The sequence below is a fragment of the Arvicanthis niloticus genome, chromosome Y, assembly GCF_011762505.2.
Source record: "Arvicanthis niloticus isolate mArvNil1 chromosome Y, mArvNil1.pat.X, whole genome shotgun sequence".
NCBI classification, from domain to species: domain Eukaryota; kingdom Metazoa; phylum Chordata; class Mammalia; order Rodentia; family Muridae; genus Arvicanthis; species Arvicanthis niloticus.
This window is the reverse complement of record NC_133431.1, coordinates 10,937,687-10,956,258: the sequence shown is the minus strand read 5'-3', so window position 1 is coordinate 10,956,258 and position 18,572 is coordinate 10,937,687. Positions and strand designations below refer to the sequence as shown.

The window sequence follows — 18,572 nt, the reverse complement described above, 5'->3', positions numbered from 1 at the left end:
TCACTCTTGTTTCTCTTTTCAAATTGGTTCTTTTTATTGTATCAGTAATCTATAATCTATTATATTCCAAATCATTAATGAGACAATTTACCATTTTGCTAATGTCCTAGTTTCTGTTGCTGTAATAAAACACCATGGTCAAAAGGAACATATGAAAACAGTATTGATTTCCCTGTGTACCTTTGTCACAGTTAATTGAATGACACCAGGATGAGAACATGAATGCAGGAGCCCAATTAGAGTCCATGCAATTATGCTCATTACTACTGTCATGTCCATGTTGTCTCAAATCCTCTTTCTTATAATTCCCAGGACAACATGCCTGGAGGTGGCACTGTTCACAAAAAAATTGGGTCTCTTTATATTAATCTTTAATTAAGAGCATTGCTTATACATGTACACATCAAAATGATGGCAGCTATGCTTCAATTGAGATTACCTATACTCAAAATTGAGGTTTGTGTACTCATGAATGAAGCCATTTTCTACCAAGCCTTAGTCATGGGTATTTCATTAGGCAGTGCTATCCTGCTGTGATAGCATATTATTTAAAATTTTTGTATGACTTAGTAGTACTTTTGTCAAGACAAAGCAGGAAGATATGTTGAGTTCTATCTAACATTTTAAAACTAATGAAGTTTCAATGATGAAACTTATCTTTGTACTTTGGAAGAGAATTTAAATCTTGTCTCAATAAAATAACATAACACTTTTGGATGAAAATACACACTAGCAACCCAGCACTTGAAGCCAAGATGGAGAAGACCTCCACAACTAACATGACCTTTCCCCTGGTGCTGTGGTAGACAGGGAGGAAGGTGATCCAGACACTGCAGAACACCAGCATGCTGAAAGTTAGGAACTTGGCTTCATTGAATCTGTCAGGAAGGTTCCTAGCCAAGAAAGCCACGGTGAAGCTCCCCAGAGCCAAGAAACCCAAGTATCCCAGGACAAAGTGGAAAGCAATGACAGAGCCTTTGTTGCAAATAATAACAGTCTTCCCATGTTCAGATTGTATATCTCTGTCAATAAAGGGAGGAGATGTTACCAACCAGGTTCCACAGAGAACAAGTTGGATTAGGGTACACATGGGGATGACCAACTTAGGTGCTGTTGTTATCATCCCTCTTATCTTTCTCCCAGGGGTAGTGAGCTTGAAAGCCAGGACCACAGTTATTGTTTTAGCCAACACGGTACAAAGAGCCACTGTGAAAAACACTCCAAATGTGGTTTGCTGCAGGATGCAGGTGGCCTGGTTGGGATGTCCAATGAAGAGCAATGAACAAAGAAAACAGAAGATGAGGGAGATGAGCAGGATGTAACTGAGAATGCGGTTATTGGCCTTCACAATAGGAGTATCCTTGTGCTTCACAAAAATGACGAGGACTAGAATTGTGATGGTCGAGAAGCACAAGGCCATGCAGGCTAGAGCCATCCCCACTGGATCTTCATAAGCCAGAAAGGACACAGCTCTGTGGAGGCAGTGTGTTTGCTGTAAGTTGGCATACTTATCATCTGGACACCTCACACACTGTTCCATATCTGCTAGTGAACAATAAACCAGTATAAGATATCATAATTATGTAGGCAATAATATTATGTATATTATTAATATAATAGTAATATTATTATATTATTATATATATTAATATTATAATATTATTAGTATAATAATATAATAATATAATATTATATTAAGATTCTAATATTCATATATAATAGTATAATATTTTATATTAATATTATGATATTAATATATAATAATATTATTATATTAATAGTATGCATAATAGTATAATATATTATATACATTATATTATTATATATTATATTATATACATTATACTATTATATATTATTATTTTTATATACATTATATTATTATATATTATATATATGAATATTTTAATATTATTAGTATAAAAATAATGTTGTGTATTTGTATTATTAATAGGATATATCATAACATAATTTGGTTTTGAGCATCTATTTCACTCCTTGTTGCCATAGGGACCACTGACTTATGATCGCTCTCTATTAACATAGGCTTGGTGATGGAACAAATCACCATCTTAGGAAATGGAACATAAAAAACATTATTTATTAAACAAAACAAGGAAAACTATGATGATGAATAATATGCATCATCTCAGATTATGTCATTCCTCAAACCATAAATTCACAACTCACAGACAAGAGTAGTGTGCAGACATAGTTATTGATGCCAGTTCATGAAACACATTATGTACTTTGTTTGCTTTGAGAGTTGTTCCCTTTGTCTGTACCTACCCATAGGCACCAGAGCACACAATTCCTCATGCAAATACTGTTTGAAAAAGTAATATTTTCATTCTGGAAACTGTATGCCTCACTGATAAATGCATGTCCCTGTCATTGTGGTTAGATTTCTTTCTTCCCAAATACACACTTAATATGGCATGAAGATTATGGATATTTACAGTCATCCCTCTTTCCTTAGCTAGGCTGGGATTGATGATAAGCACTATCCCCTCTCTTGCTGCATTCTTGAAATTTTCACTCTTGTTTTAATTCTTTGACAGGACATGCTTAATCCTTTAAGCCATCTAAGCTCTTAAAATATCTTTCATTAAACAATTACTGTTACCCTGAGCATCGGGTCTTTTTTTGTTTGTTTGTTTTGTTTGTTTTTTGTTTTTTCATTTTTATTTTATTATTTTATTTATTTATTTATTTATTTTATATTTTATTTACATTTCAGATGCCATCCCCTTTCCCGATTTCCCCTCCCTAGAAAGCCCTATCCCATTCCCCCTCCTCCTTTTTGCTTTTATACATTTTTTAAAATGTTAATCAAAGGCTTTATAAGTTTGGTAATGCTCAATCAGAAGTGTAGCCCACTACCCAACCTAGATATATAAATTATCTTTGACTGGTGGAGACACGTGAACATCTGACTCCATGGCCCCTCTCTTTCTCTTTCTTTCTCTCTCTCATCATCTAGCTTCACCCTTCCTGTTAAAATAAAACATTTCTCGCAAAATGCAATTAAAGCATAGTTATTCCTAATTGTACTGGTGAGGTACAAGATAGTCCTAATACCCAGTCCATCATCTTGTTGACTAACCAGAACCTCTATCATTTGTCCTAACTAAAGCACTTAGTTTTGAACCTGCCTTTTTTTCTTGGCTTTTGAATGAATGTCAGCTGAAAACCGTCCACTCTGAGGACTAAGGTGGTTAACATTGGTCTGTTTTTCTAGGGAAAAGTAGTGGTTTTGTTGGAACAGGGGGGATTAGCTAGGACTCATTGCATATCCATAACCTATTGGTAGAAATCTGTATAATTAATATCAAGATGAATCTATAATTTCTTCAATGGTACAAAATTTACTTTGATTTCAAATTTAAGGTTTTCATTGGTATGAGCTTCTTATTGATATAAAAGTGAGATGAATATTGTTACTTTCATAGGCATTGTGCCTGTATAACACATTTAGGAATACAAGGCTTAGACCCAGTCCTTCTTTAATGTTTTTAACTGATTTGAGATAGTTAGCCTGTGATTTAAGGGACTATAGCAAATTCATGGCTTTGAGTTTATTGTTAGGGTGTTTTCTATATTTTATTTAGAAATAGCTGAGAGGAGTTAACAGACAACAGTCCAGGTTACCTTACATGGATAGTTGGTTTTCAAAACATCAGAAGTCCATAGAATTGATGTTACAAATATTTATATATTAATGTTTATTTTGATTAGAGACCTGTCTGCTCCTGACAGCTTCCTGTCACGGATTCTAAGAAGAAATTGAGCATCCTTGGAGTTACTCCAGTTGTGCGGTGACAGCCACTAGGAAAGAATTGCCTCTTTCCATCTACAGAAAAATTACTGTCCAGAAAAGGACACACTTGCAGAATAGTCGACTGATTATATCTGCCTAGACAGAGTAATCAGCCCTTAATAATTCTGCATCACTAGGTTTGTCAGATGATTCTGGGCACAAAGCCTGAAGATTTGATGCTCCAGCGTTTTGTAGTATAGGGGCTTTTCAGGTGTTCAGCAGTCTCTATAAATTGGCTAAGTTTTAGAAGTTATGCTTAGTGCTTCCCATAATTTCAGTTAACTGTCATTCTGAATTTCTGACGGGGTTGAAGACCTATACTCTCATAACCAATCCTGGCTATTTACTTTGAGAGAACAGATCTGAGTGGATGGTTTTCAGCTGATATTCATTCAAAAGCCAAGCATCTGGACTTAACATAAAATCAGTAACCATCATATTGCGAAAGAAATGTGCTGTTTGTAGAATATATTGCAGATTATTTGTGGAGTCCAAAAGAAGTTGATATTATTTAACTGATTAAGTTGTAAACACGAGAGTTTAGGTCTTCAGTTTCCATCTAGGCCATATCATATTTCTAGTCTGCAATGAGAAGGTATTCAAATTCAGCAATTTCTCTTCTGCATGCAAGCATGTACCTGTTTCATTGGAAACCTCATTTTCTGGGCACTGGACACAATCAAAGCAGCAGTCTGCTGTTTCTTTCTGATGAATTTTCCTGAATCCAGCAGTACATGGTACACTACACCTGGAGGAGGGAACCTGAAGCAACATATATGTAGTAGGGTGTGTGTGTGTGTGTGTGTGTGTGTAGTTTATGTATACATCATACGTATAATGACCCATAGATTGCTATGTGGGATATTAAAGGATATGGCTATAAATACTCCCCTGATAACCAGCAATACTTAAATATTTTAGGGACATTTTAATTTTATATTACCCCAAAATGCACTGAAAGTCACAGTACATTTATATAACGTGTAATATTATATGTGCAACATTCAGTTTGTAGCAATTTAAATTTTTTCCTTCCTAAACTGATTAATCAAAAAGGAATGTTTACTTGGCATCAGTTTCTCTATAATTATTTATAAATAAAAAATAAGAACACTGAGTTGTATGGTAAATCAAGAACAAGTTGTTTGATGAGTATGAACAAAATATGTTATATAAGACACTCATAAAATTAATGAAGTTTTCCTAAGTTTAAAAGAAAACCTGAAACCTTCTATCCCACTGACCCCCTACTTCTATGAGGGAGCTCCCCTACCCACCCACCGACTTCTGCCTCATCACGCTATCCTTTCCCTATGCTGGGACCCCAAGCCTCCAAAGAAACAAGGGCCTCCCCTTCTACTGATGCCAGATAAGAGAATCCTCCACAGAAGAGGGGAAACCAGGAATGCTAATGATATTTAAAATGTAAATAAATAAAATAACTAATAAATGATATAAATTAAAAATAAAACCTTGAACCTGGAGAAATATTTCTGTAAATAAATATGTGCTGTACTTAATTAAACTATAAATATGTTCACACATAATCAAAAAATTCTGTGATTTACATTTAGTTACAAAATTTTAATACATATATAATACTATATGTTTAGTAAATATATTCCTGTGTCATGTCATTGAATAGATATGTGGGTGCAACTGGACATGGAATCCAGAGGCCTTTGATCCCTATGACCAGATTTACATGAAGTTGAGAGTTATCGAATTTTGGTGATTGTAACTGAGGATGGTCCTTTGTAAGAGTAGCAATTGTTCTTAACCACAGAGCTATTACTTCAGTGCCTCATACTTTAAAATTTCGATAACCTGAAAACAATAAAAACTGTGGTATACCCACTGATGTTCCTCCTGTGGCCCACTCCATGTCTTCAGATATGTGAAGTTGTTGACTCTGTGGGAAACAAGGAAAATAGCTTCCTATTTTCACTTTTAATCCAAAGCCTTGTGGAAAATTCCAAGTGAAGAAAATGTCATACTCTTCACACTGATTTTCTCTATGGTTCATGTTCACCAGTTCTCCAACAGGGTTAGTAAATACTCTTGTTTTCAGCAAGGAAGCCACCTAAATGAGATACATCATTAGATAATATAATTACATATGCATATCAATAAAGAAAATGACAAATTGAAAATTTCCTCTAGGTTTTTAAAGACTGCCAGAAAAGACAGCTGTATTAAAGTAATCCTGGGTAGTAAAATAAAATATACCTTATGGATAATTAAACTTAATAACTTAATACTAATGTTCGATGGTAAAATGTGCTAGAAAAATTATTACCAGGTATCAAGTAACATGGTATGTTTGTGTATGTGTTTGTGTGTTTGTGTGTGTGTGTGTGTGTAGTGTGCACATGTTTGTCAAAAATATTTTGTAAAAATGGAAGCCATTTATATGCAAATGAAGGGATAGTCTGAATGTCTACAAGTTGTGAAAATTAAGAATGATTCTGGGTCTTTCACATATATACATTATGCATGTATGAAAAAAGCACAAACTAAATAAAATGTGCAGTTTTAGTCATTTATGGTTTTATAAATAATTGGTAATTTAAATGTTTAACTATTAATCCCAACTCATGTACCTATTCTTTTTTTTTTTTTTTTTTTTTTTTTTAGTTTTTTGAGACAGGGTTTCTCTGTGTGGCCCTGGTTGTCCTGGAACTCACTCAGTAGACCAGGCTGGCCTCAAACTCAGAAATCTGCCTGCCTCTGCCTCCTGAGTGCTGGAATTTAAGTGTGTGCCACCACTGACCAGCTCATGTACCTATTCTTGAGAAATTATTCTTTAAAAAAATATTTTAACCTAGTCATCACTTAAGGCTTTTATGGTAAAACTCTTGGCTCCTATTTTAAATTTTGAATTCATTTGGTGATATGTTGAGACAGGTTTTCACAAAACTCCCTGATATTCATAAAATGTATTGTTTCCATTTAAATCTTATTTTTGTGTAAAGATTCATTAGGGAGTTTTGCAGAGTAGAGATCTTTCCACAGAGAAAATAATCTCTTACAGTTGTACAGTTGTTTCTCAGGGTCCTTGTAAACATCACATTGATTTATCTAACATAATAATATATAAGAAACTTTACCTGCAGACAGTCGGTGAATACTCCCTTGAGTTCTGCCATTACCTGAGACTCTACTTGTCGAAGAATGAGTTCATGGTAGGTGTAGGCCACATCATAAATGGCGTTATACAAACTGTAGCCTTCATCACTCAGGACCATGTCATATTTGTGCAGTGTTGTCCATTCCAATGTGTTGATGAATGTAAAAGAATCAATTTTATTGCTGTTCTTAGATATTGAACAATTAAAATAATTCCACCCCAGAACAGAGTCAGAAATGCTTATGGGGTATTTGTCAGTGTTTATTGTTTGCACAAAATTCCTAAGTTTAGTAGACTCACCTTTGTAGTGTGCAAAAGTGACAGTGCCATGGAAGAAATCTAGGGTGAAATCTTTTTTATTTGTGATGACATCCCATTGTGAGGTTGTGATCCAGATTCTCTGAACACCTAAATATCCCCATCTTCTAAAGCTGATTACTAAAGTAGAGTTTATGTCACCATGAATGAAAACAACCCTTGCTGTTGATGTCATAATTTGTTCATCATATACTTTAGCCCTTGTCATGTATAAGTGCGTGTTTTCTGGGATCACATTCACAAAAGCCAAACAGATCCCATTCCTTGGCATTTCTTCTCTCATGTCTGAGAGAAACTGAATACCCTGGTCATCATCTGAGATGACCAGTCCAATCCAAGTCCATCTAAAATGAAGCATCAAGGAGACCATGCCATGGGACAAATGTGTGTCCTTGGTGGCTACCTGATGGACATAGGGCAACTGGTCATTGTCACTTAGGTGAGGATTAAATGGCCCAAAGAAAACCTAAAGGATGCAGAAGAGAAGATGAAACATCCACATGAGGAATATGATTGTTAGGATACTTGGACTTACATACAGGTAATGTTACTCACCTTCAGAACTCCTGTAAAGCATAAGATTATACTATAAATATCATGTATTATTCCTATTAAATTCTAGACTATTTCTGACAAGTCTGAATGTCCTAGAAATGAGTTTTCTCTTTTTGCTCAGATATGATCAGTTAATTTATATATATATATATATATATATATATATATATATATATATATATATATATATATATAATGTGTGTATGTGTGTAGCGGCACACACATAAATGCATGCTCTCCAAGTTTTGTTGTAGGCACATGCAAATGAAATTTAGAAGTTGTTAACTCTTCCAATGTTATACCTTCTTACCGTTGGTGTCTTAGAATAAAGTGCTAGTCTTAAGGATGTTTTCCATGATGGTCCTAAAATGTCTACATCACACATTGGCTCTATTCCACATATATAATTCATAAAACGCAAACTACTGTTTTGTTCTGAATATAATTGATCCAGAAGTCCCAATGAATCTTCACATATGCCAACAACGATGTCGAAATACAAAGTCATGTTGGGTAAAAGATAAGGATTCTTGTTGATCTCCTCAGTAGCGAAAATCATTACCAGAAGAAACTCGTATTTTCTTTCTTGTATTCTAGAACAAGGCATAATGATGATTAAGGGAGACATGTGAAACATAACATTTAATTTGCAGTAAAGTTTGTAATATGAGACATGCTAAATTTCTGTCTAAATGTCTTGAATAAGCCTCATAAATTAGAGATCTTTAGAAATCCATACAATTTAAGATTTTATAGATGTAGGGCACTATGATATGATAAATTCTGTGTTCACTAAAATCGATAAAGATTATTTTTATCTCTGTCATCCTTGAACTAGATTACTGTCCTATTAAGTAAGACTGCTATAAAATAACTTTGGAGTTATAATTCCACAGATAAATAAATAAAAAGCATGGCTTAAACCACACATGAAAGATATAACACATTCTCCTTAAAATTTTTATTATTTAAATTCAATTTATACACCAAACATATTAATATTCAATATTTTGAGAATCAATTAATACATCAAAAATTTGTTCAACTTTTATATTCATATCCTTTCATAACCTAAAATATTATTAATGTATATTTAATAATATCTATAACTGAGAATCTTATATCTAACATTGAGTACTAAATTGTTTCAAGACATACAAAATATTTTTGGGGGAATTTAGTAAAGGAGCATAAAATATTCAAAAGGAATCATTAAAAATTGTATTCAAAAGCCCTTATATGATATAGTGTGAGAGTATGCAAAACACATTATATATCTGCGTACATTGTCTAACAATCAGTTTACTTAAAATGATTATCAGTGTTTGTAGGAAAGAAATTATTTTATCTATAAGAATACTTTACAGATTTCAAAATAGCAAAAACTCTTTATAGTAAATATTTAAAAATGTTAGTTTCATGCACAGTGAAAAAAATTATCAATAATATTTCCATGATGTTTGTAGAACATGATGTTAATATTTTCAACTGTTAATATTCAACAAACAATAATTATTTTAAAATATATTTCATATAAATCAACTTATCTATTTCAAAATATACAATATGATACAATATACCACATAACCAGAATATTAACCTTTATGCTCTTTTACAAGTCAACTTAATGTTACCTTTCAGTGTTTTGTTACTATGTCAATTTCATTAAAAAGGTATCAGATTCCTCTTAGTACCTCAGTCTTCCTAATTCTTTGAGAACGTTTAAGTGATATCTGAACACAGAAATCCTCTCCCCATATGAAATATGGTCACCAGGCCCAGGACAGATGGCAGATTATCCACTACCATTAGCAATTACCTCTCATCAGAAGTAAAAATGGCAAATATCCTCTTTTGGTGAAATTTACATTTTTCAATTAGAGTGTTTAGAGCTAAGCTTTTCTTTCGAAACATGAGAAGTGCATTGTCCTTAGTTCATATATTTAAAATTTTGAACCTAATTGTGGCTTATAAAAGTGTCACCAATGAGAATTTCCACTATTTTCCTACTGAGGTGTAGGATTATACAGAATACATCAGAAATGAAATTCCTACTGACCTAACAGAGACGTATAATAATGTGAAGCCACCATCAAAGTACACACAGTGTTCTGTGGCTAACAATTGGGAAACATATTCTTTAAATCCCAAAGACATGAAAATTCAATAAGAGGTGGGATGAGGAGTAAAAGACAGAAAACCACAGGAAAACTTGGTCACAAAAAAACCTAGTCCCAGGCATACTGATTAACTAAAATGTGAGTGCTTTTAACACTTCTTCCCTCATGATCAGCAAGCACAAATGATAACATCTCACACTTGGGATCTCAAAACCAAGTAGCCACATTAAGAACAGGTTCTTATCCACAAGAAATACAATTATTCTCCTAGATCTTCTCTAATGTTATATGTATTCAATAATTAAGAGATATATTAACCATCTACCTGATAGTGATGATAAGACTAATATGTGACTGGATATTTGCATAATTGGACCAAAAGATTATTCTGGTAACTGAATATGAAGCCTGGCAGTCTTTATCCACATTAAGTATCAACTGCAGAATGGCAGGAGAGACTCATTTAAGGACTATTTTAAAAAGCAAAGTATGTATGTAATGTTATATTACATTATATCACAAGTTATATCACCAGTATATATATATATATATATATATATATATATATATATATATATATATGACATATATATGTATAATATATATATGTATAATATATATATATATATATATATATATATATATATAAAGTTATTCATGTAATCATGTATAGTAGATCCACACATACACAAATATTTCAATGTCTGAATGTATGTCCAAGTTTTGGAGACCAAAATTTGATAACCTTTTTATGAAGGCATTTAGATGCCTTCTCATACAAGAATCAATGGCAGACAATAGAATATAGGCAGTGTTGTAGTCTCTTCATATTTTGCTCTTCCCAAAGGTGAGAACTGTGAATTCAAGGTAGATGAAGAGACATCTTTCAAGACAAGATATCCACAAACACTCAACAGAATCTAGTCTCTCTCACTGTCCAGCATTGTGAACTGGAGCCCAGCGTTGTAAAGATAAACTAAACTGTGACACATTTCAAAGTATTAAAATAGTCAGTGATGTAATAATTTTCAGTAGTTCCTAAAGTAACAGGGAGGAGAACAGCACAGAACCCTACAGTTTTTTTATACTGTTAAATATTTCTAATTCATGACATTGAAGAAGGAAACATAGTTAACGACTTACCTAAAAGGAATAAGTTGATTATACAAATCATCTTCAATAGCTTCATCCCATACCGAGAGCGAAAAACCACAGTCACTTCTCAAATGTCCATCATTATCTTCAATATTCTTTATCCTCCAAAAGCAACTGAGTTCAGTCAAACAGCACAAGATGAGAGAAAACTTCAGGAACAAAAAGGAAATAGTGAAACCACGCAGCTTCTTCATGTTTGCTAGGATCTAAGCCAGAGCAGTTGTTTAATCTGTTTCTTATGCAGTCAAACATTACACACACACACAAACACACACAGAGACACACATTTAGAACTATGTGTCTGTTTTTAAGGCTACTGCTGTTTGGATATCTACTTAATTGTATTCAACAATAATTTTCCACTCACCTTACATAATGCTCCCTGGATTCAGTGGGAAAATTTTTGCCTCAAGCTCTACATCTGAGGTCTGAAACCTTTTGATCAAAACATTGTTGAAAACATGTTGTGAAGATCATGTTCTCCGTCCTCAGGTGCCATGATTTCATTCATATTCATTCCATAAATATTTTCAGAAAGTATCTTCTCCTGGACAGCTGGGACCAGACCATGTGTCAACAGCCATATGTGTGAACACAATGGATCTCATCAGAACTTCCGTAGTAAGACAAAAGTTGAGAAGGTCATAAGTGATCCTTAACATTTAGACATTGAGTTTAATCATGGGACATTATATTTTCCAATGTCTAGTGTAGGGAAGGGCACTCTCACATGCAACATTGAGGCAGGAGTTGAGCATTCTCTCTGTTGTTCATATACTATTCTATGCTAGGCATGTTCACAAAATCTCCTGAAAATCATGTAATTCCTGTCATCTCTAGAATTTGTCATCATACTGAATCCAGTAATGTCCAGTATCAGTACCTGCAAAGACATTCACTGAGTTATAATGCTGATATCTTGCTTGATAATCAGTTTCCGACAGTCAATGTCATTTGATGAAATATTTCTTTGGTTAATGTTTGTTAACACTTCATTAAGAAATTTGAGAACAATTTCATACATTTTACTCACAGGAATGAAAGAAATTAGATGTCATTTATGAGAGAGAATTTTATTGCTAATGTTAGTGTATACCTTTTTTATTATTGTCTAGTTGGTATTTGTTTTGCTACAGTCCTGTCTTGGATTACATTGCAACAACACAGATGTATGTCTCTCATGCTCATCTATGAAACTTGGTTAGATTACAATTAGTGACACAGATGGAACATTAAATTGATGTGTTTTATTGAAGTTTCTTATATTTTTGCCCATAATATCCACACTGTGTTAAGTGGAGTCTTTATCTCAATTTCTGTAATGGTTAGTGTGTCACTGGCTTATAGTAAATATTGCTATTGAGTTTATTGTGCTATCTTAGTTACTATGAGTGAGAATTTGTTTCATACTTTGGTTGAATTATGAATTTGTCAGTTTAAAAATTTTAGTACTTTTGCAGACCTATAGATTGTGTAAATTGAGTGTCTTGTTGTGATAGTCTATACTTTTGTATACTGAGTGGTAATACTGTGTCAAAAGAACTGGAAATGTGGATGGAGGGTGACTCTTCACTCCATTGTGCTTAGTTCAATACTTGGCTGGAAACATTTGCATATGTTTTGGGAAGGGTCTGGCAGAACCTCTCAAGAGACAGCTAGAGGTCAGAATTCTGTTCCTGCATGGACGACTATTTTGACCGACTGTTGACTAGCCAACTCTCCCCAATAAACCTCTGCTGATAGCATCCAGGTATGGTGTCTTGCGATCTTTGGGTGGCCATGACTTCCCTAGACTTGAGTAAGGGTCTCCCTAGTTTGGGGGGTCTTCATTTGGGGGCTTGCCCTGGGATTTTTTGACCATCGTAATACTGTAATCGCCAAGAGCCCCACTTGGAGGTAAGGAAACACTCTGGTTTTCTGTCTGTCTGTCTGGTTGTTCTGTGAAGTCGTCTGATTTTTTGTGTGCTGGTTTATCTAAGTTATTTGGTTTCTAAGTTGTTTGTGCCCATCTGTCTGAATTATTTGGTTTCTGAAAAGTGCACTTTCAGTTTGGACTGGTAGCTGTTTCTGTCTCGAGAGGAGATAAATGAGTGACTGGCAAATGTGCTGCAGGTTCACTATCTGCTGCACCCCCAGAGATATCTGGGGGTTCATCTAAGTGCTGGAGAGGATGTGGAATCCCTCTTGGCTGGCACTGGCATTTGTTACCGGTTTTTGTTAGTATCTTTGTGCATTTACAATGGGGCAGAGAGAAAAGGTCAGAAATATCCACTGCAGCCTATGGCAGTGGTTGTTGTGCTCTCACTTGTGCTCTCACGGCAGTGTCTATATTTGGGTTGTTCATTGCTGGCATGTTAGAAATCTGTTAGACTTGGTCTAGCATAGGCTGGCCAAGTTGTCTGAATCTGTTAAATCTGAATCTGTGAAGACTGACTGCATTGTCTGGTTGTTGGAGTCTTACTTGAGAGGCAGAGGCAGGCTGATTTCTGACTGTCTTTCTATGTTCTTATTGTGTAACTTGGTCTGCGCCCATGGCCGAGTGAGAACTGTCTGTAACACCTGGTTTACGTGCCACCCGTGAGAGTGGTGAGCTATCTGTGTTGTTTTTTTGTGTTTTCTTGGCAAATTGTCTGTGTATTAGCTGTTAATCTACTGTGTTAAACATCCTGAGTTAAAAATAGATAATATGATCACCAGCAGAGAAAGAGATGAAGCCGCTGGTACAAGAGTGCTGCTGCAAATCAGAGAGGCAGACAGGTCCTTTAATAAGGGGCACCGACCGTGGTTTTTTTCGGACAGCCTGCCTACCGCATGTAGGGTGTTCTCCAGATAACACCATATGGAGGGTGCCCTTGCCCAGCCCACACTTGGCAGACAACAGCTTGAGGCTCCTTAGCACAGCCCCCTTGAACCACCCAGCCACACAAGTTGGCCAACAGCATACGACAGCTACTTAGTTTGGTGTGCCTGGCTGTACTGGGGCCCTTGGGGTCACTGCTGTAACAAATCGGCAGTTTTCAACCTGCCGCCCATGAAGATAGATAGGGCCCAGGTGATTAAAAACCTGGCAATGGAGCCAGGGCAGCTAGACAAACAGCCCCAGCAAGATTATTCACCTGAGACTTATAATGATATTTTTATTAAAAAATAGTGAGTGAATAGTGCTGAGATTTAAAAAAAAATGAAAAGTGAATAAGTAGCAGTGAGACAAGTCACCTGACATGACTCCAGCTTAGAAACTCTGAATCAATAAAACTGCCTGCAGACAGGTCAAACAGGTCAGGCAGGTTGGACAGGTTGCCTGCTACAAAAAGTTACAGGCTGTCCTGAGTCAGAGAGCCAAAAGAATAGGCCTCCATTTTGGTACAGAAACAAATTTATAGTAAAAAGTAAGTTAGTTATCAAAGCAATAGATAGGCCAGGATCCCTCAGGCACCTAGACCTAGTGTCCAATATAGTCACCTAGATAAATCTAGTGGAGGAATACTCCCCCCCCCCCCCGATAAAAACCTTTCTTCCACAAGACCCGTGTAGGTTCTGGTCTTCAGGAGTGAAGAACAAGAGAGGACACCAGAAAAAGAATGTTCCCTCAGACATGGGGACCACATCAATTGATCAGGCCATGTTCAACTGCGGGTTACAGAAGGTAAGGGACACCCAAAGGCCCACCCCAGATCCCATTGATAGATCTTGTATAAGAACATGAGGTTAAACAGGGAGGTTAGAGAGACTACAAGGTAAGTCATTAAAAGATTTAGTGTAAGATAAAAGGTTTAGTGTAAGTTGCTGAGAAAAGGAGTGGAGAAGATAAAAGGTCTAGTGTAAGTTTCTGAGACTAGAGAGAGGTGAAGAAAAAGGTGACAGGAAAAGAATTTACAGAAAGCAGAGAAGAGAGACTCAAATCAATGGGAGATAAGAAACTCCTTGAAAAAGACCAGTGTGCACATTACAAGTGAAGGAGCCTGCCTCAGAGTCCAAGAGGGCCCTAACAAATAGAAGCCAGGGCCAGGAAATCCCAGGCCTTTAAAAACACCCCAAATGGCGAAGATATTAGCTCTGTGTGAAGACAGTGATTAAGATAGACAGGGTCTCCCTCCAGGCCAATGGGCTAAAATATATTTATGGACTACCCGAAAAATGGTGGACTAAGAGACAGGCTGGGTATCCCATTAATTTGTGGTCATCCTAGACTGTTCCTACCCTCTGTCGTGTTGAGACTTACTCCCCCAGGATGGGAGCCCAGACAGGCTGCAACTAACTGACAAGAACTCGTGGGTAGAGGAAAGTCTCCTCCTACTGACTCCATCCGGGAGCTGAGGTAACCTGCTTTGCAGATGGGAGCAGTTTTCTCCACGCTGGTCAGAGACAAGCCAGCGCTATACAACTGTCATCTGAACTGACTCCCCACCCTGGGATCATAGGTGCAGAGAACAACCTTGGAACTTGGGGCTGACAAGAAAACCAACATCCGCATGGACAACAGGTTTGCTTTTGCCACAGCCCATGTCTGCAGGACTATATACCAAGAGAGGAAACCCTGATGAAGCCAGCAACTGTGAGTACTCGTTGCCCAGGACACCAAAATGGAGGAGACTCAGTGGCCTGAGACTATAATCGGACAGATCAAGTGGCTTGATACGGGAGCCTGTTCAGTTGTGGGCCTAAGAGATGGCCTCACTTAAAGCACAGAGTAAGAGACAGAACTTAGATTGCCAGCCATCCTGCCAGATACTATCTAGAGGAAAAGGGACAATGGTGCACACAAGAAGGGAGAACTATACTCCCCAGAAAGCAAAAGACTTACCAGGCTAAATGCACAGATGGACTCTTAAGATATGAGTGCAACCAAGCAGTTAAGAGATTTAAAGTATATAATAGACCTCAGGTGTTGGGCTAGAGAAATAATAAGATAGTGTAGGATATGCCAGCAAGTAAAGGCTTATGAGACTTAAAGTGAATAAGAAAATACCTAGAAGAGTACAGCTTAGAATAAAAGTTTTCCCGAGGTTTTCAAGTGTCTGAGATAATTAGATCAGATAACAGACTTGCTTTTGTCTCTAAGATAAGTCAGGAATTGTCAGAAATATTAGAGACTAATTAAAAGCTCCACTGTTTATACTGTTTCCAAAGTTCAGGACAGGTAGAGAGAATATACAGAACCCTAAAACTAATTGCCCTCTGGAACTGGCGCTGGCTGGAGATTGTCCCTTGTCCTTGTTCCATACCCAGAATGTCCATTTTGTATGAGAAATGATTTTTTCAGGCTACTAAAAGACTGTTCCTTGTGCTGTGGACCATCCGACCTCCTTGAAGTTCACCATCACCACCTGTGACTGATGCCAACTGGAGAAGATCCAGATGCCTGAACAACCCCCTACTCTTTAGCTCCAGGTCTTCTGCTATTCTACAAGGCTAAAGAGCAGCAGGCCTTGACTCCTGAGACCACCCCAGAGGCACAGGGAAAATGCTGCCTTGGAGGGTGGGACTTAGTGTTTGTACACCCAAGGTTAAATGACAACTTGTGATTCCAAGATTGAAATTGAAATGTGAATCTAGAGTTATATATATTTGTTCCTTTTTACAATTTCTCTTTATTATATATGTGATTTTATGTGTATGTTGGCAGCTATGTGCCACAAAATGTGTAAAAGTCAGAGGACAACTTTGAAAGTGTGTTTCAAAGAAAATGAAATGTTTTGAGACCCCTGGTCAATAGAATACAGCCCAAGGAGCCCTGATAACAAATACTTAGTGCCTAAGACTGATAAATTGTGAGTTTACAGTTCAAGATTAACCCTTTATATATCTATTTCTGTCTTTGATGAGGTCAAAGATTATTTCATACTTGTCCAGCTGGTCTCCTGAGTTTATTACCACCCTGAAGGTGCTTTTGAATATGAGTTTGAGATACACCCTAGACACTTCTGCAGAGAGCCTATTTCTTTGACCCTAGCTATCATACTGGGACTTGGAGTGGCCGCAGGTACTGCTACACTAATACAGACACCCCGTTATTTCCAATAGCTAAGAGCTGCCATTGATAAAGATTTGAGAGCCTAAGAACAATCAGTACTTCCCTCTCAGAGATTGTTCTACAGAACAGAAGAAAATTAGACTTGCTGTTTCTTAAAGATGGAGGACTGTATGCAGCCCTCAAAGAAGATTGTTGTTTTTATGCTGATCACACCGGGGTAGTCCGAGACTCAATACAGAGACTTAGAGAAAAGTTAGATAAAAGACAGAAAGAAAGAAGGACTCAACAAGGTCAGTTTGAGTCCTGGTTTATCCACTCTCCTTGGATGATGACCCTACTCTCTGCTGTGGCCGGTCTCTTGATAATTATTTTTGGTTTTAGGTCCATTTGTGATAAATAGATTGCTAGCTTTTGTTGGAACTAAAGTAGATATTGTTCAATTAATGGTATTAAGAAAAAGAGATGAGATTATAAGAGACAAGATAGAAGATACTGATCTTTAACTTTAAGATTAAAGTTACTTAAAACAAAAGGAGTAGGGAATGTGAGGACAAAATTTGAAAGCAGCATTGTAACAATAACAAAAATTCATGGTCAGCAAAGACCACCAACAATTTGTTAAATATAGTCATAATAAAAATATTAAGCCACTGCAGGGGCAGGGTGACCCAAATGAAAAAGCATGCTAAGACGTGCCCAGACAAGCCCAAGTGAGTAATGGGCCATCTGGTGTTTACCTTTCTCTCCCCCTTTCTGAGAAGTCCATGGTTTCATGTCAAAAGTAACTAGTCATCTTCTAGCTCGCACGTAGCCACTTCTGCAAGTTGCTGATGTTTGAAATATCCAATCATATGTAAGTGTGCCAAATTTTCCCGCTCCCCACAACCCCTACCCATAAATATCCCAAATTTCCTGGGTTCTGGGCGGGAACCTCTATCTCCTGCGTGAGATATGTTCCGGCCCGAGGGCCCTTGTCATTAAACCTCCTCTACAATTGCATCAAGAAGGTCTCTCATGTGTCCTTGGGGCGTGCAGGTCTAGACTTTGGTGAGGGTCCCCTTTTGGGGGTCTTTCAAAACCATGGTACCTATGGGAGCTCTACAATCTGGGCTGCCATCTCCAGTGGCCATTCCTAAAGGGTTTCATAAAATAACAGTAGATTTAAATGATTGTTTTTTCACCATTCCCTTGCATCCTCGCGATTGCAAAAGATTTGCTTTCAGTGTTCCTTCTGTTAATTTTAAAGAGCCAATGAAAAGGTATCAATGGGTAGTTCTTCCTCAGGGCATGGCTAATAGCCCTACATTATGTCAAAAATTTGTGGCACAAGCCATTGAGCCTGTAAGACAGCAATGGCCAATGATGTACATCAGCCATTACACAGATGACATTCTTTTAGGAGGGAAAGATCCTCAGGACGTGCTTTTATGCTATAGAGATTTACAGCAAGCATTAGCTGATAAAGGATAACCAATAGCTCCTGAAAAGGTACAAATTCAG

The 18,572-nt window shown here is 36.6% G+C and overlaps 1 protein-coding gene across 2 annotated transcripts; it reads right to left on the bottom strand.

The window, feature by feature from the left end:
* Positions 1-640: 640 nt before the first annotated feature.
* LOC143437332 (vomeronasal type-2 receptor 116-like) lies at positions 641-11,292 on the bottom strand. Of its 2 annotated transcripts, none has more exons than XM_076922135.1 (6): positions 11,087-11,292; positions 8,134-8,416; positions 6,931-7,734; positions 5,679-5,903; positions 4,459-4,582; positions 641-1,545 (listed from the first exon to the last, which is right to left on the bottom strand). In XM_076922135.1, exons 1-6 carry the CDS (start codon positions 11,290-11,292, stop codon positions 641-643), a joined length of 2,547 nt encoding a protein of 848 aa, XP_076778250.1. The 2 variants fall into 2 exon arrangements, with proteins under 2 accessions (XP_076778250.1, XP_076778251.1); XM_076922136.1 differs by having other exon boundaries at positions 641-1,542.
* Between the last annotated feature and the right edge of the window lie 7,280 nt (positions 11,293-18,572).

Excerpts from the sequence above, each read along its gene's own strand:
- LOC143437332 (XM_076922135.1), bottom strand. The coding sequence starts at position 11,292 with ATGAAGAAGCTGCGTGGTTTCACTATTTCCTTTTTGTTCCTGAAGTTT. Across the intron at positions 8,417-11,086 it reads AATCAACTTATTCCTTTTAG|AATACAAGAAAGAAAATACG; the intron begins GTAAGTCGTTAA and ends GCCTTGTTCTAG. Across the intron at positions 4,583-5,678 it reads GGGCCACAGGAGGAACATCA|GTTCCCTCCTCCAGGTGTAG; the intron begins GTGGGTATACCA and ends ATGTTGCTTCAG.